The sequence below is a fragment of the Erpetoichthys calabaricus genome, chromosome 11 (assembly GCF_900747795.2).
Source record: "Erpetoichthys calabaricus chromosome 11, fErpCal1.3, whole genome shotgun sequence".
In the NCBI taxonomy this organism is placed as follows: Eukaryota; Metazoa; Chordata; class Cladistia; order Polypteriformes; family Polypteridae; genus Erpetoichthys; species Erpetoichthys calabaricus.
Genome location: NC_041404.2, coordinates 29728795 through 29754213, shown reverse-complemented (window position 1 = coordinate 29754213; position 25419 = coordinate 29728795). Strand labels below are relative to the sequence as shown.

The 25419-nt window shown below is 37.2% G+C and overlaps 1 protein-coding gene across 4 annotated transcripts in view; it reads right to left on the bottom strand.

Moving 5' to 3' along the window:
• Positions 1–23100, bottom strand: part of LOC114660282 (histone-lysine N-methyltransferase, H3 lysine-36 specific-like) — a 153791-nt gene extending 130691 nt beyond the window's left edge. The window contains exons 1-2 of one of the 4 annotated variants that reach the window (XM_051933835.1): positions 22733–23100; positions 20488–21479 (exon numbers count right to left, since the gene is read on the bottom strand). In XM_051933835.1, the coding sequence (XP_051789795.1) occupies positions 20488–21462 (975 nt within the window). In that variant the 5' untranslated portion in view covers positions 21463–21479; positions 22733–23100. Of the gene's footprint in view, positions 1–20487; positions 21480–21994; positions 22539–22593; positions 22677–22732 lie in introns of those variants that run through there. The other 3 variants (XM_051933834.1, XM_051933833.1, XM_028812893.2) reach the window with 3 other exon arrangements.
• Between the last annotated feature and the right edge of the window lie 2319 nt (positions 23101–25419).

Genomic DNA, 25419 nt, shown 5'->3' with positions numbered 1-25419 from the left:
ATTTTAATGAAACACTAAATAAATTCAGTTTTTTTTCCATTTGAGAAACACATACAAAGCTCACAGTGTCTCAATTTAATAAAACAGACAATCATAGTGCTTTTTGTGACCTTCAGGAACAAAATGGAGCATAGCTATCATAAACAATGATGATGTATCTGAACAGTCAAAAGCAATCTTTCTGGCTTCACTATGTGTAATAGTCAGTGTTAAAGCTGATGTCACATTGCACAGCTTCTAATTGTAGGGTATGTTACACTTGCTGACTGCTGTTGCTGATCTCATCGCTGTACCATGTCAATTTACACAACTGAAAATCGCTGGGTATGTCAAATTTAGATACTGAATGACAACTTTCCAGTAAACTTGTGCTTGTCCTTTTCTCTGACAGCCAATACTGTGCTGCCTGATGGAGCAGGTGCTGTATAAAGGGTTACCACATTTATCAATTTCAGCCACAATCTTGGCCTTTTTTTCCCTTGTTTCCCTTCCGTCACGGTAAGTAAAACACGAGACATCAGAGACGTCCAAAATATCCATCTAATGTGACATGATTTTAAGAGTCACCGGCTTCACTCTCTCGCTCTCTCTAATCTAATCATTTTGTTAGCACCATGAATCCCATTTTTGTGAATGACTGTGTTTTCTAAAATCACATTCGAGCCTTTGTGTGTATCTTTATAGCAACTCTGCACAATTTGTAAGCACTTGATGCTTTACAACAAAATTTTAAGAAAACAAAAATAATAAAACTAGCAAAATTATAAAAAGTGCCATCGTGGTGCATTTTTCCTGCAACTGTATAGTGAGGGATTTGGTAAAGGAAACAGGTGAATTTAGTCCTGTCCAGAATGCACTGATCACCTGCTCCAACTCACAATGCTTTTTATTTAGTGTTTTTGAACAATCACAAGTGATTTTATCTGCATTTTTGGTGTGTGAATTACACTTTCTCTTTGATCACATCAGTTTTTGCCCATAAAAATACGGTTTTCGTGAAGGGTTGTGTTGTCAAGTATCACAGGAGTTTGAAGGTTGCAGTTTTCACCTGCTTATTTGACCAACTGTGCATAAGTCATAAGACTGTGCATGAACCATAAGCATGTCATGCTTTACAAATGCACTGCAAGAAAAGAAAAAAAAAAAAGTACAAATAAAATTAAATCAGGGCCGTGAACAATAAAAATTTCAATTGCAATTAATCAAAATATGTCCATCGATTAATTGCATTTAATTGCTTGTTTAAACAAGGGGGTTCAGCAATGTCCAGTCCCTATGAATGTGACTGATGTGCAATTTCTTAGCTGCTCAATCTGGAAAGACCATCTTTCACATTAATCTTGATGCCTCACACAATTGTCCCATGTGAAGGTAATGTGTAAAAAGTATCAAATCTTTTCACGGCCCTGTATTAACTGTTGACTCAAGTCTGTACAACTGCATACAGATCTAACACCATTATTAACTTTACAGATGACACAATGGTGGTGGGTCTCACCAGCAATATGGATGACTCAACTTACAGAATTAAATACAACAACTGGTGGACTGGTACATGTGCAACAATCAATCTTACAATGTAGATGACGAAAAATATAATTGATGACTTCAAGAAGGCCGAAGCTGTTCACACGCCACTGCACATTGCAGGCCTTGAGGAGGAACTGGTCAACAACACCAAATTGTGTCAATTAATATCACCTCCAGAGCCAATAAGACGCAGCAGCCTCTCCACTTCCAGTCAAACCACTGTTTAGAAGTTCTCAAAATTTGGCAAAATTATTTAGGACTTTGAATTTAGGGCTTTGGATTAAACAAAAATGCAAGAAGTCTTTTCTTTCAAAGTTTGAGTGTTACAACTAGGGTTTCCACAAAAAACGATACTTCTGTACCAACTAAAGCTTGAAAACTTACTGGTTCTGCATTTTTTAAATTTATACAGTTTCAGCATTACAGCGAAAGTTGGTACTGTACACGTGTCTGTAAGTAGACAAATTACCCAAGAAGGCACAATAGCACATAACAGAAACTGAGTAAAACCTACATATAAAAAAGCAAAAAACACACACAGTATTTTTGCCACTTTTATCCCATTATGAAATGAATTCAAAAAGCAGATTTGTGTGTGCTTTGTAAGTGAAATAACTTCTCCAATCAAATGAGGTGTAACCATTTAACTTGTCATTTATAAGAGGAGATGAAAAGATAACATGAACAATTGCTTTTAAATGGTGTCCCAAACAGCTTCAATAAAGGAACAGAAGCTTCACATTCATTCTGTGATTGTACGTAGAACTTCTACAGATGTCCATCAGTCCAAGCATCTGTCCATTTCCCCTAACTGGTGCATACAGTTCAGGGTCATAATGCTATTTGTGGTATAGCCCTACGGGCCACTGTGAAGAAAAAAAAATATAAACACAGTGAAGAAAAAAAAAAAAACTATATGTCGAGATTAAAGTCAACACTTCCACTTTATTCTCGTAGTTTATTTTGTCATTAAAGTAGAATGACGTAAACTAAACTTCATCCTAAAATCAATGTTTAATTCACTACATTTTCTCAAACCCCGTCATAAGTTATGTAGCACTTTAAATGCTTTGTGTTAATTGTTCCCCGACCCAGTTGTTAATCGCTACGCTCTTCTTAAACTGCCTTCCTCTTGCACTAAGAGGCAGCGATCGCCGCACAGAATACATTCACTTCATGATATTCCTGCTCTCTGAAAATGTAGAATGCTAAGATAATTTTTCATGATGAAATGCATTAAAACAGGTATTAAGCAAGCACGGTAGTGTGGCGGCAGTGCTGCGCCTTCGCAGTATGAGGTCCCCAGGTTTACGTTCAGTGTAGAGACCTTTATGGCAGGTGTGACGAGGTTCCAAAAAACTGGATGTATGAATGGGTATCACACAGGTTTAACTTAAATATTGTGTAAAATGTTGGGTTCGTGATCTGGTGGTCGAAGACACAAACACAGAATGCAATGGATGTTCTTCTGAGTGGGCTTTCTTTATTGCATGCGTGCTGTTTCTTTCTGACGTAGCAAACCCCCAGTTCTATACTTTCTTTTTCTTTCTTCACATAACCAATCGCTGCACGATAAACGTTCTTGTGAAATTAAAACTAGTTATAAACTTAGACCACGGAGTGTTCAGAACTTTAAAAGAAATCTTCGTTATACATGTTTAATTATGCCTTCCATTCAGGGTTGCACCCATCCCAGCAAGCATTGTGTGCAAGGCACGAGGAAATCCTGAACGTAGCGCCAGCACAGTGCAGGGTGAATATGAGCAACACATACACTAACAGGGTTAATACAGCATAACAAAACCCGCCATCCTACATGACTTTGAAAGGAAACTGAAACATGCCAAGTAAACCCATTTTTGTTTGAAACAAGTGCACTTTGACAGTAACAGATATTTATCATTCTGGCTAATAGGTTTTTTTTTTGTTTGTTTTTTAAAAATAATTTTGTTGGAAACTCAACTTCCAATAAAACTTCATATAAATAATTTGTTATTTTAGATGTGCTTGCATGAAAAATAAATAACAGAACCTCCTGGGTCTTATTAATTTTCTTTGTCAACCTTTAGCAAAAAATATTTAGATTTAAAGAGATTTATTTAAACATGGGCAATAATTAATTAAAAAAATCTGTGGAGAAATGTTCATTAACAGCTTCTACCAATAAGATAATTCATTCTAGCTGGTGAAATTGTCATAGCTCCTAAAAACGACTTCCAATTTGAATATTATGCAATGTAACAAAAATTTAAAAAAAACGTTAAAATGAGTAATACTACAGAAGTGGTATTCATATGATGATATTATATAGATAAGAGAAAATAGCGTCAATTAGTTTCATATTTTGTGCTTTGTTCAAGTATATCTCTCTGTTGATATCACAGTTGCATTTTACAATAAATACTGTGGACTGCTAGCATCATATTTTGGTGCATTGACATACTTTTCATAAAAAAATATGGTGCATGACAGAAAGGTTGGCCATTTATGCTCTAGTTTCAGACAAGTACAGAGTTCATGTTTACATGTTTTCACGACTCAGCGGATCCTTCTGCTTCCTTTGGAGTTTACCTTTAGTCTCCTTCTGAATCTTAAATAGGTAAATGGTGCTCTTTTTTCTTTTCCAAAGATCACTTGAAGATGCAAATTACATACAGGGTGGGTCAAAATTATGTTAACACTAATGGATTTATTTTTATTTCAACCTCACCTTTCCAGGTCAATGGATAGGTCGTAGTGGACCATTGCCATGGCCTCCACACTCCCTTGATTTGACATCCTGTGATTTCTGGTTATGGAGTATGGTGAAGGAGCATGTGCATAGCAGGAAAGTTCGTGATATCAATGACCTGAAGGACAGAATACGGACTGTGGTATCAACTACTCCCTGCGAAATGTGTGTCTGGGCTTTAAATGGTACTGTTGCTCGTTGGTTTTTGTGTGCTGAACATGATGGCGAACAGGTCGGGACATTCCTGTAAATCATCTTGCACATATGAAGAATGTTTTGTGAATAAACTGTTTCTGCCATTCAAATGTTAACATAATTTTGACTCACCCTGTACTTCTTTTGTCTCTAAATTTACCCTTTTATTTTATTAAAAAATGTAAAACTTTATTTTTTAGTTTAACATTGATGAAGTAAAAATGTCAGCAGTATTCTATTGAGTATCTTGCGGATGGCTTTATTACATCGCCACAAAACAATACTGATGTGTCTGACTACAATTTCTAATGAAAGTGTGACACAATCTAAGCTTAAGATGCACTTGGAATAAAACCACAAAGACAGGAAAGATCAAATTTTGGAGCATTTCCAAAAACAGTATGATAATTGTAATACCAGACCAAGCTGATAAGGTTAAAGTTGACATTTCAAATGTAAATTGGTAAAGATGCAAGGCCAGTTGTGATTTCAATAGTAATGAACCAAAATACTCAGGAAATAAATACAATTATTACATTAGTAAACAAATCAGTATCCCAGCCATAGATGAAGAACAACTAGTTGAACAACTAGAAGTAAAACAGTTTGCCTGGCAAACTGAGGAGTCAACTTTAGCGAGCAATGAAGCCTTCTGATGACACATGTTAGTTTTTCGAATGACGACAAACTTGTCTAAGAGATGCTTTCCTCAAGAAGAAAAAAAAAATTCAGGAGGTACTTCTTGGAAAAGAATATTCTATTTTAAAAAAACAAACAACATAATAGCAAGTGCTACAAATGAGGCAGAATCAATGATAGGGAAATAGAAAGTATTTCTGGCACATTTTAATAAAATGTTCACCTGCCCCATTTTCAATTCACTGCAGTAAATAAACAACATTTAGTTGCAAAAAACGTAGAACACCTGCATGACACTTTCTGCTGTTATAAATGCAGATAACTGCATCAAATCCAAATCTGTACAAAATTTTCTTTTTGCAGAAACAAAATGAGGAAGAATTTGAATGCCTACTGCTATACACAGAAGTCCACTGATTATCAGAGGGAAATTGTCTTTGAAAATTTGTTTTACTGTAGAGTGTTGAATCATTAAGTAGATATTAGATTGTTAGACTTTGCAATGACGACTGGTTCCTCATTCTATTTGTCAGATATTTTTGAAATAGGCAGCTGCAAGGAAAAATGTTAAATTTAAAATCGATTAAAGACACAATTACCACATTCCTGGAAAAACTGAAGCTTTCCTGGGGGTAATATTGGTGGTTGGGAATTAATGCAATTATGTTCATTGGCCACACTTGCCAAAGAATTGAAAGATGATGACCTTGAAGCATATATTTAAAAAAATGTACATGAGAACATGCTACTTCGATTCTGTGACCTGCTGGAGACAACTGTTTCAGAATGGGTAGTGGATCCATTCCATCCAACTACAAGAATGCCTCAAAGACCTGCAAAGCAATTTGACAGTCCAAGCCACAAACAACCAAAACAATATCTGAATAAGTGCAGAAATTAGAAATACTGTACATTTCAACAGCTGTGGGTCAATTTTTCCCGATGTTTTTGTATAGTTCAATCTGGTTTTGGTAGAGTCCTCCACTTGTTATCAAAAGCTTGAAAGCAGACTGGATATTGTGATGAGTGGAGTTCTTCGGTTATGTCTTACAAATTTCAATCCAAATATAAAAACAAATTGTTTATTCTCATCAGCTGTAATGTTCACACTAAGACTTAACTAAAAAACAATGTTACACTTGGTGATTATATTTTATTTTTGGAACCATAGCTATATAAAAAATAAATAAAATATTTTTGTCATATGTTCTGTTCGCATTCTTCTTCTTCTCTTGGCTGCTCCAGTTAGGGGTCACCACAGCAGATCATCTTCTTCCATATCTTTCTGTCCTCTGCATCTTGTTCTGTTACACCCATCACCTGCATGTCCTCTCTCACCACATCCATACACCTTCTCTTAGGCCTTCCTCTTTTTCTCTTGCCTGGCAGCTCTAGCCTTAGCATCCTTCTCCCAAAATACTCAGCATCTCTCCTCTGTACATGTCCAAACCAATGCAATCTTGTCTCTCTGTCTTTGTCTCCCAACTGTCCAATTTGAGCTGACCCTCTAATGTTCTAATTTCTAATCCTATCCATCCTTGTCACACCCAATGCAAATCTTAGCATCTTTAACTCTGCTACCTCCAGCTCTGTCTCCTGCTTTCTGATCAGTGCCACCGTCTCCAACCCATATAGCATAGCTGGTCTCACTACCGTCCTGTAGACCTTCCCTTTCACTTTTGCTGATATCCGCCTGTCACAAATCACTCCTGACACTGTTCTCCACCCTGCCTGAACTGTTTTTTACCTTTCTTCCACAATCCCCATTACTCTGTACTGTTGATCCCAAGTATTTAAACTCGTCCACCTTTGCCAGCTCTACTCCTTGCATCCTCACCATTCCACCTACCTCCCTCTCATTTACACACATGCATTCTGTCTTGTTCATACTGACCTTCATTCCTCTCCTCTCTACAGCATATCTCCACCTCTCCAGTGTCTCCTCAACCTGTTCCCTACTATCGCTACAGATCACAATGTCATCAACAAACATCATAGTCCACGAGGACTCCTGTCTAATCTCGTCTGTCAACCTGTCCATCACCAATGCAAATAAGAAAAGGCTCAGAGCCGATCCCTGATGTAATCCCACCTCCACCTTGAATGCATCCATCAATCCTACCGCAGACTTCACCACGGTCACACTTTCCTCGTACATATCCTGCACAACTCTTACGTACTTCTCTGCCACTCCTGACTTCCTCATACAATACCACATCTCCTCTCAAGGCACCCTGTCATATGCTTTCTCCAGGTCCACAAAGACACAATGCAACTCCTTCTGGCCTTCTCTATACTTCTCCATCACCACCCTCAAAGCAAACATCGCATCTGTGGTGCTCTTTCTTGGCATGAAACCATACTGCTGCTCACTAATCATCACCTCACTTCTTAACCTAGCTTCCACTACTCTTTCCTATAACTTCGTGTTGTGGCTCATCAATTTTATCCCTCTGTAGTTACTACAGTCCTGCACATACCCCTTATTCTTACATATCGGCACCAGTACACTCCTTCTCCACTCCTCAGGCATCCTCTCACTTTCCAAGATTCCATTAAACAATCTAGTTAAAAACTCCACTGCCATCTCTCCTAAACACCTCCATGCTTCTACAGGTATGTCATCTGGGCCAGCTGCTTTTCCATTCTTTGTCCTCTTCATAGCTGTCCTCACTTCCTCCTTGCTAATCTGTTGCACTTCCTGATTCACTATCTCCATATCATCCAACCTCTTCTCTGTCTCGTTCTCTTCATTCATCAGCCACTCAAAGTACTCTTTCTATCTGCTCAACACACTCTCCTCGCTTGTGAGTGCGTTTCCATCTTTATCCTTTATCACCCTAACCTGCTGCACATCTTTCCCAGCTCGCTCCCACTGTCCAGCCAATCGGTACAGGTCCTTTTCTCCCTCCTTAGCATCCAACCTCTCATACAACTCATGATACGCCTTTTCTTTAGCCTTCGCCGCCTCTCCCTTCACCTTATCTCCTTGTACTCTTGTCTACTTTCTGCATCTCTCTGACTATCCCACTTCTTTGCCATCCTCTTCAGCTGTATACTCTCCTGTACTTCCCCATTCCACCACCAGGTTTCCTTTTCCTCCTTCCTCTGTCCAGATGTCACGCCAAGCACTCTTCTTGCTGTCACCCTTACTACATCTGCTGTAGTTTCCCAACTGTCTGGTAATTCTTCACTATCACCCAGTGCCTGTCTCACCTTCACCCTAAACTCAACCTTGCAGTCTTCCTTTTTCAACTTCCACCATTTGATCCTTGGCTCTACCCTCACTCTCTCTCTTCTTGATCTTCAACGTCATCCTACAGACCACCATCCTATGCTGCTTAACTACACTTTCTCCTGCCACCACTTTGCAGTCTTCAATCTCCTGTTCTGTTTGCATTATTAGAAAATATTTCTGATTTTTTTGTTTAAACTTAAAACATAGCTGATCGATGTTCTCACAAACCAAAAAAAAAATTAATTAATTATATCTCAATAAAATAAATGTTTTCGGACCTATGTTTGCATTTCTTTATTTTTTTTTTCTTATTTTTGGACCCCTAATCCAATGCAGTACTAACATTCATTAAAAATGAAATGCCTTGTATACAGAGTGGCCAAAAGTCCAAAATTTCAGCATACTATCCTCCATCCAGCGCCAACTCAAAAGGGAAAATTACTTTGCCCTCTTTTTGGAAATTCTGGCCTTTACTTCAAAATATTGAGGCATATCAGTTAATGACAGCATTTTACCTTTAACTTTTGGTATTAATATTTATCTCTTCTGGTTTTGTTGATTGGCAGACAGATTAAGGCTTTATTTTGGTTTGCCACATCTGCTCATGTATAAAAAGAATTTCAGAAATGGCCACCCTACTTGTATATGGGGGGGGGGATGGGGGGGGGCAACAGTTATGAGTAAGACTCTGGAGAGGACCACAAGAAAAAAAAAAAAGTTTGAGAACCACAGTTGTGTACTATTATTTTTTTAACAGTTACTTAATAATCCTTACTGCATGTATGAGCACAGATAAAAAGCCAGATCTATATTACTAAACGACAGTTGTATATATGCACAGACGCAGGATGACGGATGCAGGACGACGGATGCATCGAAGCGCACACGCACTGCGACTCAGCGCCCCAGAGTCAAACCCAGCGGCTTCCCAGACTCAGTAGGTAGCGCCCAAACAACACAACCTGTAAACTAAACTTCAGGTCACAATACAACCGCCACCCGAACGCGCACACTACCGCATAGAAAACCTTCGTTTAGTAATGTTTACGAAGGTTGTATATATACACGGGGCGCCAGACGCAACCCATGCCAAAAGCGCACGCGCACTCGCACAGCACCCAACAGTCAAACCCAGCGGCTTCCCACAGTCAGTAAGTGGCGCCCAAACAACACAACACAACCTGTAAACTAAACTTGACATAAAGCGTGTACGCCAACAAGTTGCCATGGTGACATATTTAAACATTGACATAGAATAACTAGACGCCTCATGACTAGCAGAATCGTATGTCAACGTCACCGCCATATTGTGAGTGGCACTGTTGTGGAGTGAAGTAATGAATAATGTGCTGCTTGGGATTGTACAAACCGCTGTACGCTCCAAACCAGATCCTGGGGGATTACATTTCATAGGTAAGGCTGAACAATTGTTTTGGTTATATTTGGCCGTTAGAAAATCCCGTTTTATAATCTTTACTTTAGCTAAGCCAGGCTAAGCTAGCAAAGCTATGCATTTATGTGCTCAAGTGAGCCTCCAAATAACGTTTTGGCTAAACATATTTAGTCACTATGTAGATTGTTGTTAGCTGTTAACATGTCTCAAACTTGATGATGTTTTTTCTCAAGGAGCACATTGAGGAAACACAGTTTGAAATTGACAACCATCTTTTTATGCTCATGTCTTTAGTTGTGTCTGTCTTCCACAAACTAAGGCTGCACCATATTGCCAGACTGAATACTCTCAAATTACAAGATCTGAGTGAGCGAGAGGAGTGTGAAGGCAGTCCCCGAAATGTTACTTATATGGGAGGAATGGTTAAGAATAATAATAATAATAATAATAATAATTATTATTATTATTTAATAATTGCCATTATTAGTGTATAAATGGATATTAATAATTGCATTTAAACAATTCGCCAAAATCTGCTGTATGTAAACGATACTGTTTTAAACGTTATTGTTTTTTCATCAGAAAACCCGGTTTCCACATCTAACTGTATTAATTTAAATGGCACTTTTGCCACTCGCAATAAGGCTCACGTATCGTGTCTACTGGGAAACACAGTGAATGCGGCATCTATCTATATATGTGTATGTATTTAAACTTGAGGTAGTGGTGACTACTGACAGTGCCAGCTGTCAGCTACTCCACAGTGCCTGCGGTCAGGGGTTCAATTATGATTTCTAACAGCAAACGACATCTAGCTAACAACACACCCATAGAAAAACAAAAACGAGACTGCGTGGATAAAAACAATGAACGAAGTTGCCTACAACGCGCTTCTGAAAGACCAGAACCAAACGAGTCATGGCTCCAAAAAGAAAACAGCTTTACTACAAATATATTTCTTTCATTAAATGAAAGCTTTCCCATGATGCTCCCACCTTCCATGATCTTACATCCCTACAAAGATTGGAGGGAACAGAAAGTAATTGCCATTCTTGGATTTGCGATTCTTTAGAGAATCGGGGGTTTACTGATTGATTATTACTAACATGTTGCCCCTTTTTTATTTGAACACTGAAACTGCAAGCAAATAGATGTGGCAGTGCTACTGGAGAACAGTGTGTTGGGTATTCCTAACCTATGTAGAAACTGAACACATACTTTCTAGTTTACCCTAAAAAAAAGTCCTTACTCAAAGCGGAAGTAAAAACAAGCTCAGTTTTCTCAGTTTTAAAATACAAGAGTATTTTATCTGAAGTGTTGAAGAAAATGAAAGGTTGTGTATAAAAATTTATTAAGCATATTCCAACAGTCACGAGAATATGGGAAAAGTACCTGGTAACTGAGAAGTCACCAGTGTAAGGGAGACAAAATGAGAAAAAATAAACTTCACTCCTTTCCCATACAAAATAATGTAAATTGTGTATTCTTCTAATAATATACCAACTAACATCAGCATGAGGTTATAATAGAAAAATACTGCCAAGTCAACTATTAGATTTTTATGAACATGCAACTGGAGTCATAAACAAAACCAAAGCATTTAACAAAATTATGAGTTTAGTTCCATAACAAAGATTCTTTTTAAAGCAGATGTCACAAACATTAAAGAGAATATACCAAACTAAATTTCAAGCAGGTAAATTAGCCAGAACACCAGGCCACTTCTGATAGTCACTATTTCTAATTTATATTAATGACACCAATTCTGATATAAGTAATAAACTTCTCATTTGCAGAGGTCCTCAAACCTGGAGGAAGAGCAGATGATGAGAAAGTTAGAAAACCAATTCAAAAAGAACTGGGTAAACACTTGGAAATGCAGTTCAATATAGAAAAGTCCTACAGAGAGGGCAAAAGGAAAAAAAAATATAAATAAAAAGACAGGAAACGCCAACCTTAAGGATTCAACCTATGGAAAGGATTTATGGGTTTACATTGTGCAACATTCTCATTATCTAGACCATGCACTGAAGAAAATAAAAACGCAAATAAAACAGTAGGTTATATTGCAAAATCTTTGAGCACAATGTTCCTTGATTTTATATTCAAACTGTATAATGTGCTAGTAATGCTGCACTTGGAGTATGGTGTGCAGTACTTGAAGCTGTTGAGGAAAGCATAATTAAGTGCGTCCCAAGGAAGCCTGCCTGGACACCTAATCCAGGTCTTATAAATTCTTCTATTTTTCCAGCAGACTTCTATCTGTTAAATAGTGGATCACATACTCGGTGACACTGGTGCATATTAAGGAGTAAGGGAAGGCATGGTGTACTGAAGACAGACGCTAGCAATACTTCTTTACACAAACAGTTCTGAGAATCTAGAGCAATCTACTGAGTTATGTAAATGAAGTGGAAGCCTTGACAGCTCTTAAAGTTTTTGGATGAGATTCTGGAATGCATTAGCTATTAGTGAACTACAAAAATTTGACAGATTGAATGGTCTTTTCCTGTATGTCAAAAATACTATTTTTAATTGCTAAAATAAAAAAAATAAAAATAAACAATGAAAATCTTAACAGGCATGTTTAACATAAAATTTCTTTCCTTTGTAAAAAAAACTGTTAAATTCCTGTATAAAAAAAATACCATGTAGGAAATTATAATTAACACAATGCCAGAAAACATGGGAAACAGAATGTTATCAAAATTAAGAACTGGTTGGATGAACAATCTGCATCCTCAACAGTCCTCTCAAAGCAGAGTTACAGAACTACTCAACCACGTGAACAAATTTTGGAACAGTGAGTGCATAATACTAAGCTTCATGTGCACATACCTATCCTAATAAACAATAAAATGTTTAGTCAGTTAAAAAAAAAAATTGGATTGCATTTAATGCTTACCTCAAACTTATGTTTCTATGAATCTGTTGAACACTATTATACACTATTATACAAAAGGTTCTAAGGATCATACAGTATCAGTATTGTTTTGTCTCACAAATAAGCCTCACCCTAACCTATTGTTACAATATGCACTTGGGGACCAGCCTCCTGACTCTGGAAAAGTAAGTACTTCCACCCCAGGATGAGAGAGGCGCCGGCATTAATGTTATCTTCTCTTTCCCCTGTAGCATTGATGAGTTACCTGGCTCCACTCCCAAGCCTCCAACCTTTCCTATACCAATGATATAAAACCCAGATGGCCATAGAACCTAGCATCAGATGTTAACCAGCAAAAGAGGGAGGACAGAAATCCAAATCTGAAGTAAAAACTCACATGCAGTCAAGCCACATTTCTGTTTTTGTTTTGACACTACACGGCTGTATTTTGTGGAAATTAAACGGGGTGACCCAGCTGCTGCCCCAAATTTGTGCCTGCCAAAAACCTTCTGTTTCCTGGCCACCTTACACCATCTATGCAACATCGATTTTTCTCCCGATTTTAACTGTGATTTTTTTTTTTAAACTATCCCACATGAAAGAATTTAACAGAATAATGGCGAATCAATTTAAATGTACAGAGTAAAAAGGCTTTCCGATAAGGCTACTGTAGATACGTCATAGTTTGCACATTCTCATATTGTCCACATGTTTTTCCACCCAAACCCCACATGCACATAAGATGAACTGGCAAATTTAAAATGATCTGTATACATATTGCTTTGATGGGTGTGTGTACATGCAAGTATACCATGCAATGAAAACAGACATTGGTTTACAACAGACAACAGACACGTGGTTTAAACCAGGGATTCTCAACGTCGGTCCTGGGGACCCCCAGTGGCTGCGGGTTTTTGTTCCAACCAGCTTCTGTTTTTAAATTGGAATCCTGAGCTAATTAAGTGAACTGTTATTTCCCAGATTCTGTGTTTTGGGAATAATATAGAAATTAGAAAACTCGGTTTGGTAATTAGTGGGCCTAACGCTGAAGTAGTTGCAGTCTTTCATGATTTAGTGTCATTTGCCTAGGTGTCTGCTCTGCTTGTTTTTAATTGTCTTTATTAAGAGACAATGAAGGTAGAAAACTGCACAGAGAAAGGGTAAAATATAATGAAAGCAACAAAAGCAGAAATATTTCTAAATGTCTTATAAATGTAAAAATCATGCCTCTGTGCTTTCTTAATGTAGAATAAGAGAAAAAAAAAACAGCTAATTAATTGAAATCGGTGTTATCAGTTGTCACTGATTATGAATCTGGTTGAAGCAAAAACCTGAAGCCACAGTGGGCCTCCAGGATCGACTTTGAGAACCGCCGGTTTAAACCTTGTGTCCAGTGCACTAGGGTATTATTTCTTTGGACCCTGGACTAGAATAGGCACATTTAGCAATAAACAGATGGAATGAGTAATCTTAAACAGTGGCCAGCTGTTCATATCAAACTGCTTTTGTGAGTCCCTCTGACAATCTGGAGATTATATTTATGTCAATCTGAATATTATCCATGTATTTTCAATTGACTTTTTGATATCAAGTTGCACTCAAGGCAAAATCAATATATAGCATTAAGAAAACAGAAATGGAAATGAACATTTTTGCATGTAATTGCAGTAAATCCTCCCATATTTAAAATGTGTGGAAGATGAAATCATTCTGAAGAAGATCTCTTATGGAAAGTCTCCCTTTAAGAAATCCCATGCTACTGGTCCATAAACAGCTGCCATTAACTCTTGAATAAATTTTAAATGTCCCATAAGTGTGCATTGGTTTACATTATAAAAGCGTAACTTTAACATTCAGTGCATTTACATGCATCTTACTAATCCGGTGATTCACAGAAACCTGGTTTCTAAAATGCCATGTAAACCCTTATTCCAGTTAAGAGAAACCTGGTTAGCAGAGGTAGATTTCTACATAACTAACAGTTTATGGAGCCATGTAAACCCTTAACCAGGTTAAAGTTAAGGATTTTTTAGTCTGCACGCATCTGCTGCACTTTGTTAGACTTGCTTAGTTTTGGACATACTTTTAGCAGTCACCAGTGGAGGCGTCCACAAAGATTAAATTTCCTGAGGCAAATGCTTGGGCTATCGCACTATTCCTTCTACTGGCTGAAATAATCTGTACCAATATTTTAAATCACTAAATTTATATTCATTAAATGAACATACAGTGCTAAGTTCGGCAGCACAATTTCTGAAGCCGTAACATGTTAAAAGTAACAAGGGTTACATAGTTTGATTACTTTTTAAAGGAATGAATAACCAAAGTCAATACTTAATTTTACTGAAGTAAAAATACTTGGCTACTATCACAGCAGCACTGAGTGTTAAGGCAAGAAGTCCATGTACCAGTTCTTTTGCAGGGCACAATTACAAAGAAAGCCAAGCAGTTTGGGTTTTTCTTCAGAAAGGGGACAAGTACCAGATCCTCTAACCATGCAGAAGCAATCATATAGTCCTAATTTCACTGCAGTAACCAAAGACCAAAAATTTGCAGTCTGGTGGTCTGTGCCTCAACTTCATATACACATTTATTTGCATATTTCAACAGTACAACCTTAACAAGAATAAAAAGCTACAAGTGTTGGAGAAAACAATTGGTATGGTGAGAGGGAAAAAAAAAAAAACAACAAGGTTACAGTCAGTTTTAAACATAAACTTGAATGCATTTAACACTTATGAACAAGTGACTAACCATTCCTATTCTTTCTGCTTCAAATATCCTATTTTGTGGAAAGTGCAAAAATGCTTTAACTAAACAGGCAAGTGCCAAGTTATATCTTTTTCCAACCCCTATGTTCACTTTGACTTGAGCGGTATTTTCTTAAGTACTGCATGCTGTTGTTTAAGATGGTCTTTGGCTTCTCGCATTAATGGAGTAACTGTATTTAGAACATTGACAGAGGGAAGCTGCAGTTGTAGAGATTTGAATTTTTTGTTCTGATGGACAAATCTCCAATATCTGAAAACGAATTAAATTGTGCATCATTGATATTGATATCTGCGGTGGGTTGGCACCCTGCCCAGGATTGGTTCCCTGCCTTGTGCCCTGTGTTGGCTGGGATTGGCTCCAGCAGACCCCCGTGACCCTGTGTTCGGATTCAGCGGGTTGGAAAATGGATGGATGGATGGATGATATTGATATGAAAACTTGACTATCACAAAGCCCTAATGTTTTACAGGGCACCTTATAACGGTATTGAAGATCCCTTATCAGAGTACCTGTCCAACAGGAGACGGTCATAAAATAATATTTTAAAAATCACTATATTTGCATGGGTCTCTTCTATAGTCTAAACATACTCAGTCTGCGGGATCTGAAAAGTTTTGGATGTTCTATTGTGAAGATGTGTGGGTGTATGTATATGCATTAAGTTGTTGCTGTCACATATGGATTCCTAAACATGGCTGGTTCACTTCAGCACGATAATCTGGCTCCAAGATACCTTATTCTTATTAAGGTATGTTTAGGGAATATAGATGGCTTCTTGAAAAAAATAAAAAGAAATCACATTGAAAGTACGTTTATCCAATTTGGAATTTTTTGCAAACCAACACTTATAGGGAAACAGTAGTGATGCTGCTGTCAATTAAATACAGGCTTGTAAAATTTGCTAATTTAAAAAAAAACAGGAAGCTCCAAAACCTGATGAATAGAAGGCTGATATTACACTTAAATGCAGGTAATGCGCATGTCTAAATGAATCACTAAAAACTCAGAATGAATTTTGCGGCACTGTGTACAATCTTTTAAAGTACACCCCATATCTGTCTGAACATTCTGAATATATAGTCTATTGCTTCTTATTTCTACCTTGTTACAAATGCACACAGAGGCAGTAATCTGTTTTGTGAAATGATGAAAATGATCTTCATGACTTAGAGAAAGTATTTTTATTTACAAAATGTATTTGACTAACTTATAAAGCGAGTATCACTAGGTGTAAGTTAGTATTTGTGTTGTGTTGTTTTTTTGCTGTGTGAACACCCATCAGCTGTTAGAGTGGTGGGCACATTGAAGTGAAATGGTTTCAGGTTTCTAGCTCCATGCCCAGAGTGCATATTTACCTAATCACCAAAACAGTCATTTGTTTTATATTCCTTTTCATGGTACAAATAATTCAATCTAACACTAAGAAATTGACAATTTTTGTGAAACTGTGTTACAGCTGGCATGTCAAAGTGCTCAGGTTACTGGGTAGAAGAGCTATATGATTAATTGATTTCCTATCAAAATCGCAATTTGACAAAATGCAATTATTAAAATTGAGTGATTTTAATTAAGCCTATATGTTAAAAGGAATTTCAGTAATTTGTACCAAGTCTGAACTTTTTGTTGCTGTTTTTTTCTCTCCCAAAATCTGCCTGTCAGAGTGTAATAGCATTGTATGGGAAATACAACTTCATAACAATGAATCGTACAAATTGTTACCAAGGAATTCTGCTATTGATTAAATGCTTTGCTACATACTGTACTTGGTAAATGAAGTGACGTACCAAGAGAAATGTTATTCACTTTTTGAGATATTGTAGTGATGGAAGATGTAAATACCCCAGAGGGTTAAAGATCAAGGAAATTAAAAAAGTATGGAGTCATTTCAACTTCATATCTGGTAAGAAATCCATCTCTTGCAAGATCTGTGAAAATTAGTTCACTTGGTGTGGGAGCACCTGAAAAGAAAACATTTTGGTATATGATCCCTCTCTCACTCACACTTGTGGATAATCTCAATATCACTTTCTTCTGTTTCTTTAGGCACCTCAAAACTACTACCTGACTGTAAAGAATCCAAATCATCAACAATATGCAAAACTTCATTTGCAAAATATTTCTTTTAAGGACAGGGATGGACAGCAATGTTGTACAGTACAGAGAAAAGGAGATTTGAAATATATGACACTCTGTTCATCTTGTGTTCCCTGCTGGTGGCAAACAAAAATCAAACAATGCATTCTAGACAACATTTGTTAATACTTAGCAATGGTTTCAGCTTTTTACTCTTTGTGAAAACTACCTTAAAAATGTTAAGCTTGACCTAAATGTTAGTACTGATACTTGTTACAATGAATTTTGGCATTGTGCAAAGAAACATATTACTGAATAAAATGCTTATATCTTTGCACAAATGTATTTTTTAAAACACTGAATAATCAAAAAATTAAAATTGACCAAATAATTGATTAGTAAAATTGTTAATAGTTCAGCTAGGTGTGGCCAAATATAATGTATACAATTAAAAATTCTATAATAAAATCCATAATTTTCAGTTTGAAATAAATTTTTGAAATCAAAAAAAAAAAAAAAAAAAAAAAAAAGTACTAATGATTAAGTGTACAACGATACATGAACAATTTTATGAACGAATATATGTAAACCCTGGTTGCAACATCCACTCCCCACATGTACAACAATAAAAACAATCACATCACTAGCCTACAACAATGAAATAATTATAGCTGTGATTATGAAGTTTAGCAAAAATGTTACTATTGTTTAATGAGCTGCAAAAGATGAGCAATAACCAAAATCCTGTAAAGAATTAAATTATTTTGTTCTACTCAAATGGATAAAAGAGCAGATTCTTTCCCCACTCACATTGTTGCTGCTACTGACAAAACAAAATCTTTTCCTGCCCTCTGTCACCAACTTGAACACATGCAGTTATAGGAAATACCACCCTACCCTATGCAAACGTTTTCAGTAAAATCAAACCAATGTATTACATGTAATATTTACTCTGGATCTACAGATAGCATAGCCCTTTATCCCTACGGGCAAATTCACCAAAAGTCTTAAAAAATAAAAATTCTAACCAAACTGTAGTGTAGTGATCAGCATTACTGTTCACTGCTACTGGCATGACGTGAAAGTGCTCTATAAACTGTTATAAAGTCTGTATGCAGTGGTGAGTCTTAGGTTTTGTTTTGTACCCTCTTTTTAATGATGTATTCATTATTTATTTTTTTACTTTTTTATATAAAAAGTATAGGGTTAGTATTGTAATCTTTCAAAAATTAAACCACGAGATTTTGATGAATTGCGACATTTTGGACCTCCTGAAGTCTGAAAATACCATTTTTGGAATTATGTCGGTGTGTGTGTGTATGTATGTAAACATGATAATATGAGTATGCTTTCAGTTAGGTCAAACAAATTTTGCATACAAGTGTTAGGTACAAAAGTTAATTTCTATCAACTTTTGAGCTATTTCCGCTAACCAGAAGTGGTACTTTTTTTATTCAAGCAGCTGCAGATTTATTCAACTTTACTGTTATAATAATTTTTCAATATATTAATTTGATTTGTTGTTGATGGTTCTTTAATGTACAGAATATAAAAATATAATCATTGTCTTGCAGTTTACTCCTCAAATATCCATCCCCATATCTGAGTATACAAGAAAGTCTAGGGGAGACCACTCCCAATTTTTTTTTTTTTTTTTTTAAGATGACCTGATGGGTCACATGCGCTTAATTTCTTGTAATCATTTCTTTAAGGTAAGATGTAGTGTTGTTCCTGCATTTGAATGTTCTATGTTGTTCTTATTGTTCTATAAGTCAAAGCTGAACTTATTTAGGATATCAAGTAAATATGTCAAGCAGAGTAAAAAGCAGTAGGACTAAGATGAAATGCGTCCAGTTTTTGCAGTTTTTCTGATTTGTGCATAGCAGATATTTTATAGGTCAGATATATTTAAATTTCATTAAATTTTGTTATCATAAAAGCAAAACTATGACAAGGAGTGTTTTATGTATACACAGTAATTTTTTTTACATATTTTAAATATGCAGGACAAAGTCTATACAAGTGTAATTTTTAGGTTCCCACTTTAGCACTTTTTTTTTTTTTTTTTTTTTTTTTTTTTTTTTTTAACTTTCTTTACAGCATTATGTATTCTATAAAATTTTTGGCTTACTCTCATTATGGTTTAGGTGGATTCTGGATAGAGCAAGATGGCTTTAAAAATATGCTACAAATCTGACTTCTAATCCAACTGAAGCAGCAATACTCCAATTCGATATAAGACAGATAAAACTCAAGTGTATAAAAGACCATAAAGTGCAAAATTTGGTTTTAATCAATTTTTCTGAGGACCAGCAATAATAATTATTGAAAGAAGTGGCAAGATAGAAGAATACTCCCAACGTATGATTAATGTAAAGAAGAAACCATTTCTAGCTAAATATGCAGGAAATTATAACTAGATTCATCGTCCTTCAGTTTCAAAGTTAAAACAACTGCATCAGGAAGTTGGAAGCTAGATACTGACAGCATAAAATGAATTCCTGTTACTCTTATTACTCATAATAATATGAGAAAATGTTTCCAACAGGCTTAAGGTTGTTTCCTCACATTCTGAAATGAACAAGAGAAAAAAAAACTACATATTCATTCTAATTAGGAATACATGATAAAAATACCTTATTATTTTGACTGTGTACAAATGACCAATTACGTATACTACAGCAACTACAAAAGTGTACTATGCAAAAAAAAAGTTTCTCAAAAAACAAAAATGGAACCATATCTTCCAAAAGCAATTCATTTGATACAAAAATAAATAACTAAACTAACAGATTTAAAAAAAAAAAGTTATTTTCAGGAACTGTTACTAAAAAAAGCAAAGCAAAACATCTTTAGGTCTGTGATTTTATGAAAGAGTTCTGAAAAGAAATAAGATGAGCATGAATCAGGAATGTCATCTAGTTAGGTCTAAAAGCTTACATACCTAACAGAAGAAAATGTGATATAGATACTTTTTTAATCATAAAAAACTTCAAATATATAAAGCTTCGAAAAAACCAAAAGGATCTTACAGAACTTGATTGAGATGCATCTGCAGATTTCTCACGCAACTCAGTTCTGCTTTGTTCAGGTTTAACGCGAGTGCTGGACTTTCTTGAACTTGGAGTGTCAGACCTGTTACGAGTCTCTGCTTTCTCATTTCCTCCGTTCCTTGTCCCAGAAGTAATGCTCTGCAATAATCCCAAATCACACTCTGAACCTTCTGCAACCATATCCAAACTTTCCAAAGCAGAATCCAATGTATCTGACACTGAACCATCAACATTATTATTAGGCAAACTAGTTTCAGACAAACAGCTGACATCAATAGAAGTTTCATAATTGGATTTCTGTTGAGAACTGGGTTTATCAAACATATCCGGAAGTAAATCAAAATCTTGTTTAGCTATCCTTTCACATTTATCAGAGTCTGACATAAATTCTTCTATATGACCTCCTTTATTTTCTTCCATTTCACCATCACTACTCTGTGCTTGATTCACAGATGCAGTTGGTTCTAAGTGCAAACAGCCATTCGAAGTTATATTTACACATTCTTTACTATGATTAGTGACAGCAAGAGAGGGCCAGGCCATTTCCACCACTTGCCTTGTTGAAACAATGTCACTATTCTTGGGGGACATTGACAGAATTTGGGAATCTGACATGAAGTCTGTCCCCATTGAGTCCTGAATGTGCAAATCATTGAGTTCTTGCTGCTCTCTCTCTCTGAATCCCAAATCTGTCCGGTTAACCATGGATGTTAGATCTTGTAACTTGCGCAGGGGAATATAGCAGTCTGAAGAATCCTGCTCATCAAATGTATGTGAACTTCCGTTTTTAAGAACTGTACTTGTGGATACCTGCATCCCACAGGTGGAACCTATGCCACCCACTGCCCCATAGCCACTTTCAAGGGGGGCACGGTCACAATTAGGCTTAAACTGCAGGGCATTACAATAGGGAATCAACACATCATTGACTGTTAGTTCACATGTCTGATCCATGCCTTCATGGTTCCATCCTGTGAAAATACAAAGAGTTAATTTTTTTGTAATGCAAAACAATACATTATGCATTAGAATGGATATAAATGGTTGAAACTGTTAAAAACAGACATAATTTAGACAACTGTTTTTGTGTGGCTAGGCATATTTCAGCATTATACTTTATTAGATTCACGTCACTTTTTTGGGGAGGGGAGGTTAAATTACTACTATTACACTTACACCTGAATAGTCATGGCATTGGTCAATCGTTGCCAAATAAATACTACCTCCACCCTCTGCTCACGAGACAGCAAAAAGAAGGTCACTTTTTTCCGTCGCGGATAAAGCCCTGCAAATGATTCAGCCTCTGGACGGCCTTGCCTACCACACACATTCATGTCGCTCTTTACAAGAAAAAAAAAAAAGGAAGCAATGTATCTGACTTTCACTTTATATACTCAAAGGCCTGAGCAACTATTTCATATTGACAACAAAACATGGCTACCTTGCACTTTTAGCATCATGAAGTCTTGACACTTGCAGTACTCACCCACTAAATCCTTCACACGGCCCTGTCACACTGGCGAGAAGAAACCCGCGCACGCGCGTGCACTAGAACACGCGAGCTCGCGCACATGCATGCCCACCAAAGGAAAAAAAAACCGATTTGTTCCAACTCGGGAACCGCGCAAAATAAAGAAAATACCTCCACTGATCTAAATCAATCTATCAAATTCTTACCATTTACACTTCACCTATGATAAAACCGGTGCAAATCTTTTGAAATTTTGACCTCTACCGTCCGTTTTTTCCAATTTGTGAAAGCGGATCTGCACCACGCCACCACGGCTAGGCCTACGTCCTGTGCTCATGGTCTCCCCACTCCCTCTCTCTCGCTCTCTCTCTCACTCACTCCTGCGCTCTCTCTCGCTCTCTCTCTCTCCCCCTCAGACTTGCAATCACTTCACTGAGCCTTCACTTCAATCTGCCCGTTTTCTTCCTACTTAGAAAACGATGGATTTCGCATCCTTACATTCTAAGACTTAAAGTACCCATGATACTTGTTTTCTGTGAATGATTAATGCGAATTTAAAAATATATTTATATAAATATATATTTGTATACGTTATTGTTTTGTAAGCTACCGACCTGCCCTCAGCTATATTGATACAAGCCCTGACCGACTCTCTCTCTCCTCTTTCGTTGCCTGTCTCTCTCTCCCTCTTTCAACAGCCAATCGGTAAAGCTCTCCACCACCACCCCCCTCCATCTAATACAAAAAAAATACCTTGTTGAAAAAATGCAGACTTGGTCCCCCCTAAATGGGAGGTAGCCGGTCTCCCTGCAGGGTGTCATTGCATACATGTGCTAAGGTTTCCCTATATTGTGGCGTTGGATCTGCACAATGCCGCTACCGTGCTCACCGCACTAAAAATTATTTAGCTGTCAGGTACACCCCCATGACCAGCACCATACCAGTCAAAGCGCGCCATTTGTCCCCTTATTCCCTGTTAAGGGCGTCACTTCCTCCATCTTAGGTTACATGCATAAGAATAATGTATGTAAATGGAAGTTCCCTATTTAATAAATCAATAAGGAGGCACTGAGAAAACCCCCTGGCTATACAGTTATTGTTGTTACAGCGGTTGATATCAATGTACAGAATACCCCCGGACCCTTCTGTCCACACCACAGCTGTGTATTGCCGTCCCCGTTTAGCTTCAAAATGGAGTCTCGTATAACTTTAACAGCCCGGGAGGCCACAAAGTCTTAAAAAACATTAGAGGTGCTCAAGTACGCGTGTGAGCCGCATCTTTATTAATCAAACAGACTGACACACGGGACTCGGCTATTATTCTCTTATAAACTTCCTCATTCCGTTAACATTGTGTTACTTTAGTCCTTCCCACGAACACTGACAAATTGGGGTATTCAACAATTCTTATCTTTGAACGAATTAAAAAAATATGTCGTATGCGACGGAGTTAAACGCAACGCTTCTTTCATATTTCCACCCTCGTTGAAATGAGGCGAACGAGGAAAGAGCATGACACAGAATGAACGCCTCCTGAAAGCATGCGAGTCTGTCACTCTACGTACGCCTCGAAAATTCCGTCTGCTATCCCTGCGCTTCTGCCGGCCGGGCTCCAAGCGGGCACCTACAGCGGATCTCCGATCCCGTTGTATTCCAACATGTGCGTGGGGAACAATCACAGAATTATCCCCGCTAACAATTCCATGTTAGATTGCTGCTTTAAACAACTGTTAAATGTATAAAGGAAGACATTTCTTGTGAATACATTTTGACTGGTTTTCCGTTTTGCCTGACGTCGGATTCTGCCGTGACAGGCGCTGGCCACACGCGACCATAACCTGGGTTAAGCAGGTTTGGAGATGGATGGATGCAGGCATAAAATAAACAAAAAATGGATACGTGGAATATACGCTTAGTGTTAAGTACATGAACTATTTACTTCACTTTGCCTGTATGAGTTAATTTTCAAATTGTAATTATGTTAAAATATGCGTACAGACAGACAAATATTAATTGCACTGTACTGACAGTGTCATATTACAAAATTATTAGGGCTATCAATAAATGAATGAATGCACATGGAAATGCAGGTTGGCATTCATTGTTTAATGGCCACTGACTGCATTCCTTATCAAGTCATTTTCTGTGTATAGAATTGTATATACTGTATATATATATATATATATATATATACACACACATATACATACACACACACACACACACACATTTTGTGCTTCAGTTTTCTTTGACTCTAGTTTTCTCCCACATCTCAAAAATGTCCAGGTTTAATTAACTCTAAATTGTCCCAATGTGGTCATATGTGCAAGTATGCTCCATTCCAAACTGACCACCTGGATTTTATTTCCTTCAGTCTATATACAGCACTTATAGGGTAGGTTTTTTCCTTACAGCTTAGTAGATTAAGACAATTCAGACAACAGCTGCAACGATGGCTGGATTTAATTCAACACATGCAAGTAATGCAGAGTGTGGATTGGTGGTTATCATCTATCTTCTTACCGGCTGGGTAAGAAAAGGTAGCAGGGGAGCTGGAGCCTATCCCAGCAAGCATTGGGTACAAGGCAGAAACAATCCATGAACAGGGCAGCAGTCAATCACAGGGTGAACAAACTGAATGCAAACACACCACAGGCACACATGGGTCAATTCAGCATTGCCAATCCACCAAACATCCAAGCAGGAAGGACCTTACTATGAAGCAGCAGCACTACCACTGTGCCACCATGCAGCTGAAATGCTTAGCACTGCAGTCTCAAATATATGATGGAGGGTGGTTAGCACTACCTAATAATTGCCAGGATGGGTCACAGTTTTGACTCTACACTGGCCTGGTACAAGTGTAGTAATGGGAATTAAGTCTACCAAGGTTTAGTTCAGTACTAATTTTTTTTTCGTGTGCCTGTACTGAATTAAGATGGGTTCAGAAACAAATATACTGTAGATGAATCAAGAGATATAAAATGGACAGGAAGAGTCTGAATGTAGTTTGCTTTAAGTTTGTTAAGTGACATTCAAGGCCTTATGATTTTTAAGCATACAGGATAGAACATAACAATAGCACGGTCAAGTTTGCTTAATCCAGTTCAGAGTCACAGGTGGCCGTAGTATATCTCATCACAGTGCAGTAATCAGCCCCCTATGGAGCCAGTTCATCACAAGGCCCAATAACAAATACAGTATATCTCCCTATACCACCACTTACAACGGGCAAATTGTGAATAACACATATGTCTCTGGGAGATAGAAGGAAAAATCCACACGACATGGGGTAAGCATGCAAACTTTGAAACAATGAGCAGTCATGGTATTCAATGCCAAGTTGCTGGATCTGTGAGGTAATGGTGCTAACTATTGCACTATTGTACCACTTGACAGCACTGTAACTAATAAGCTATATTTTGTACAGAATAAATACA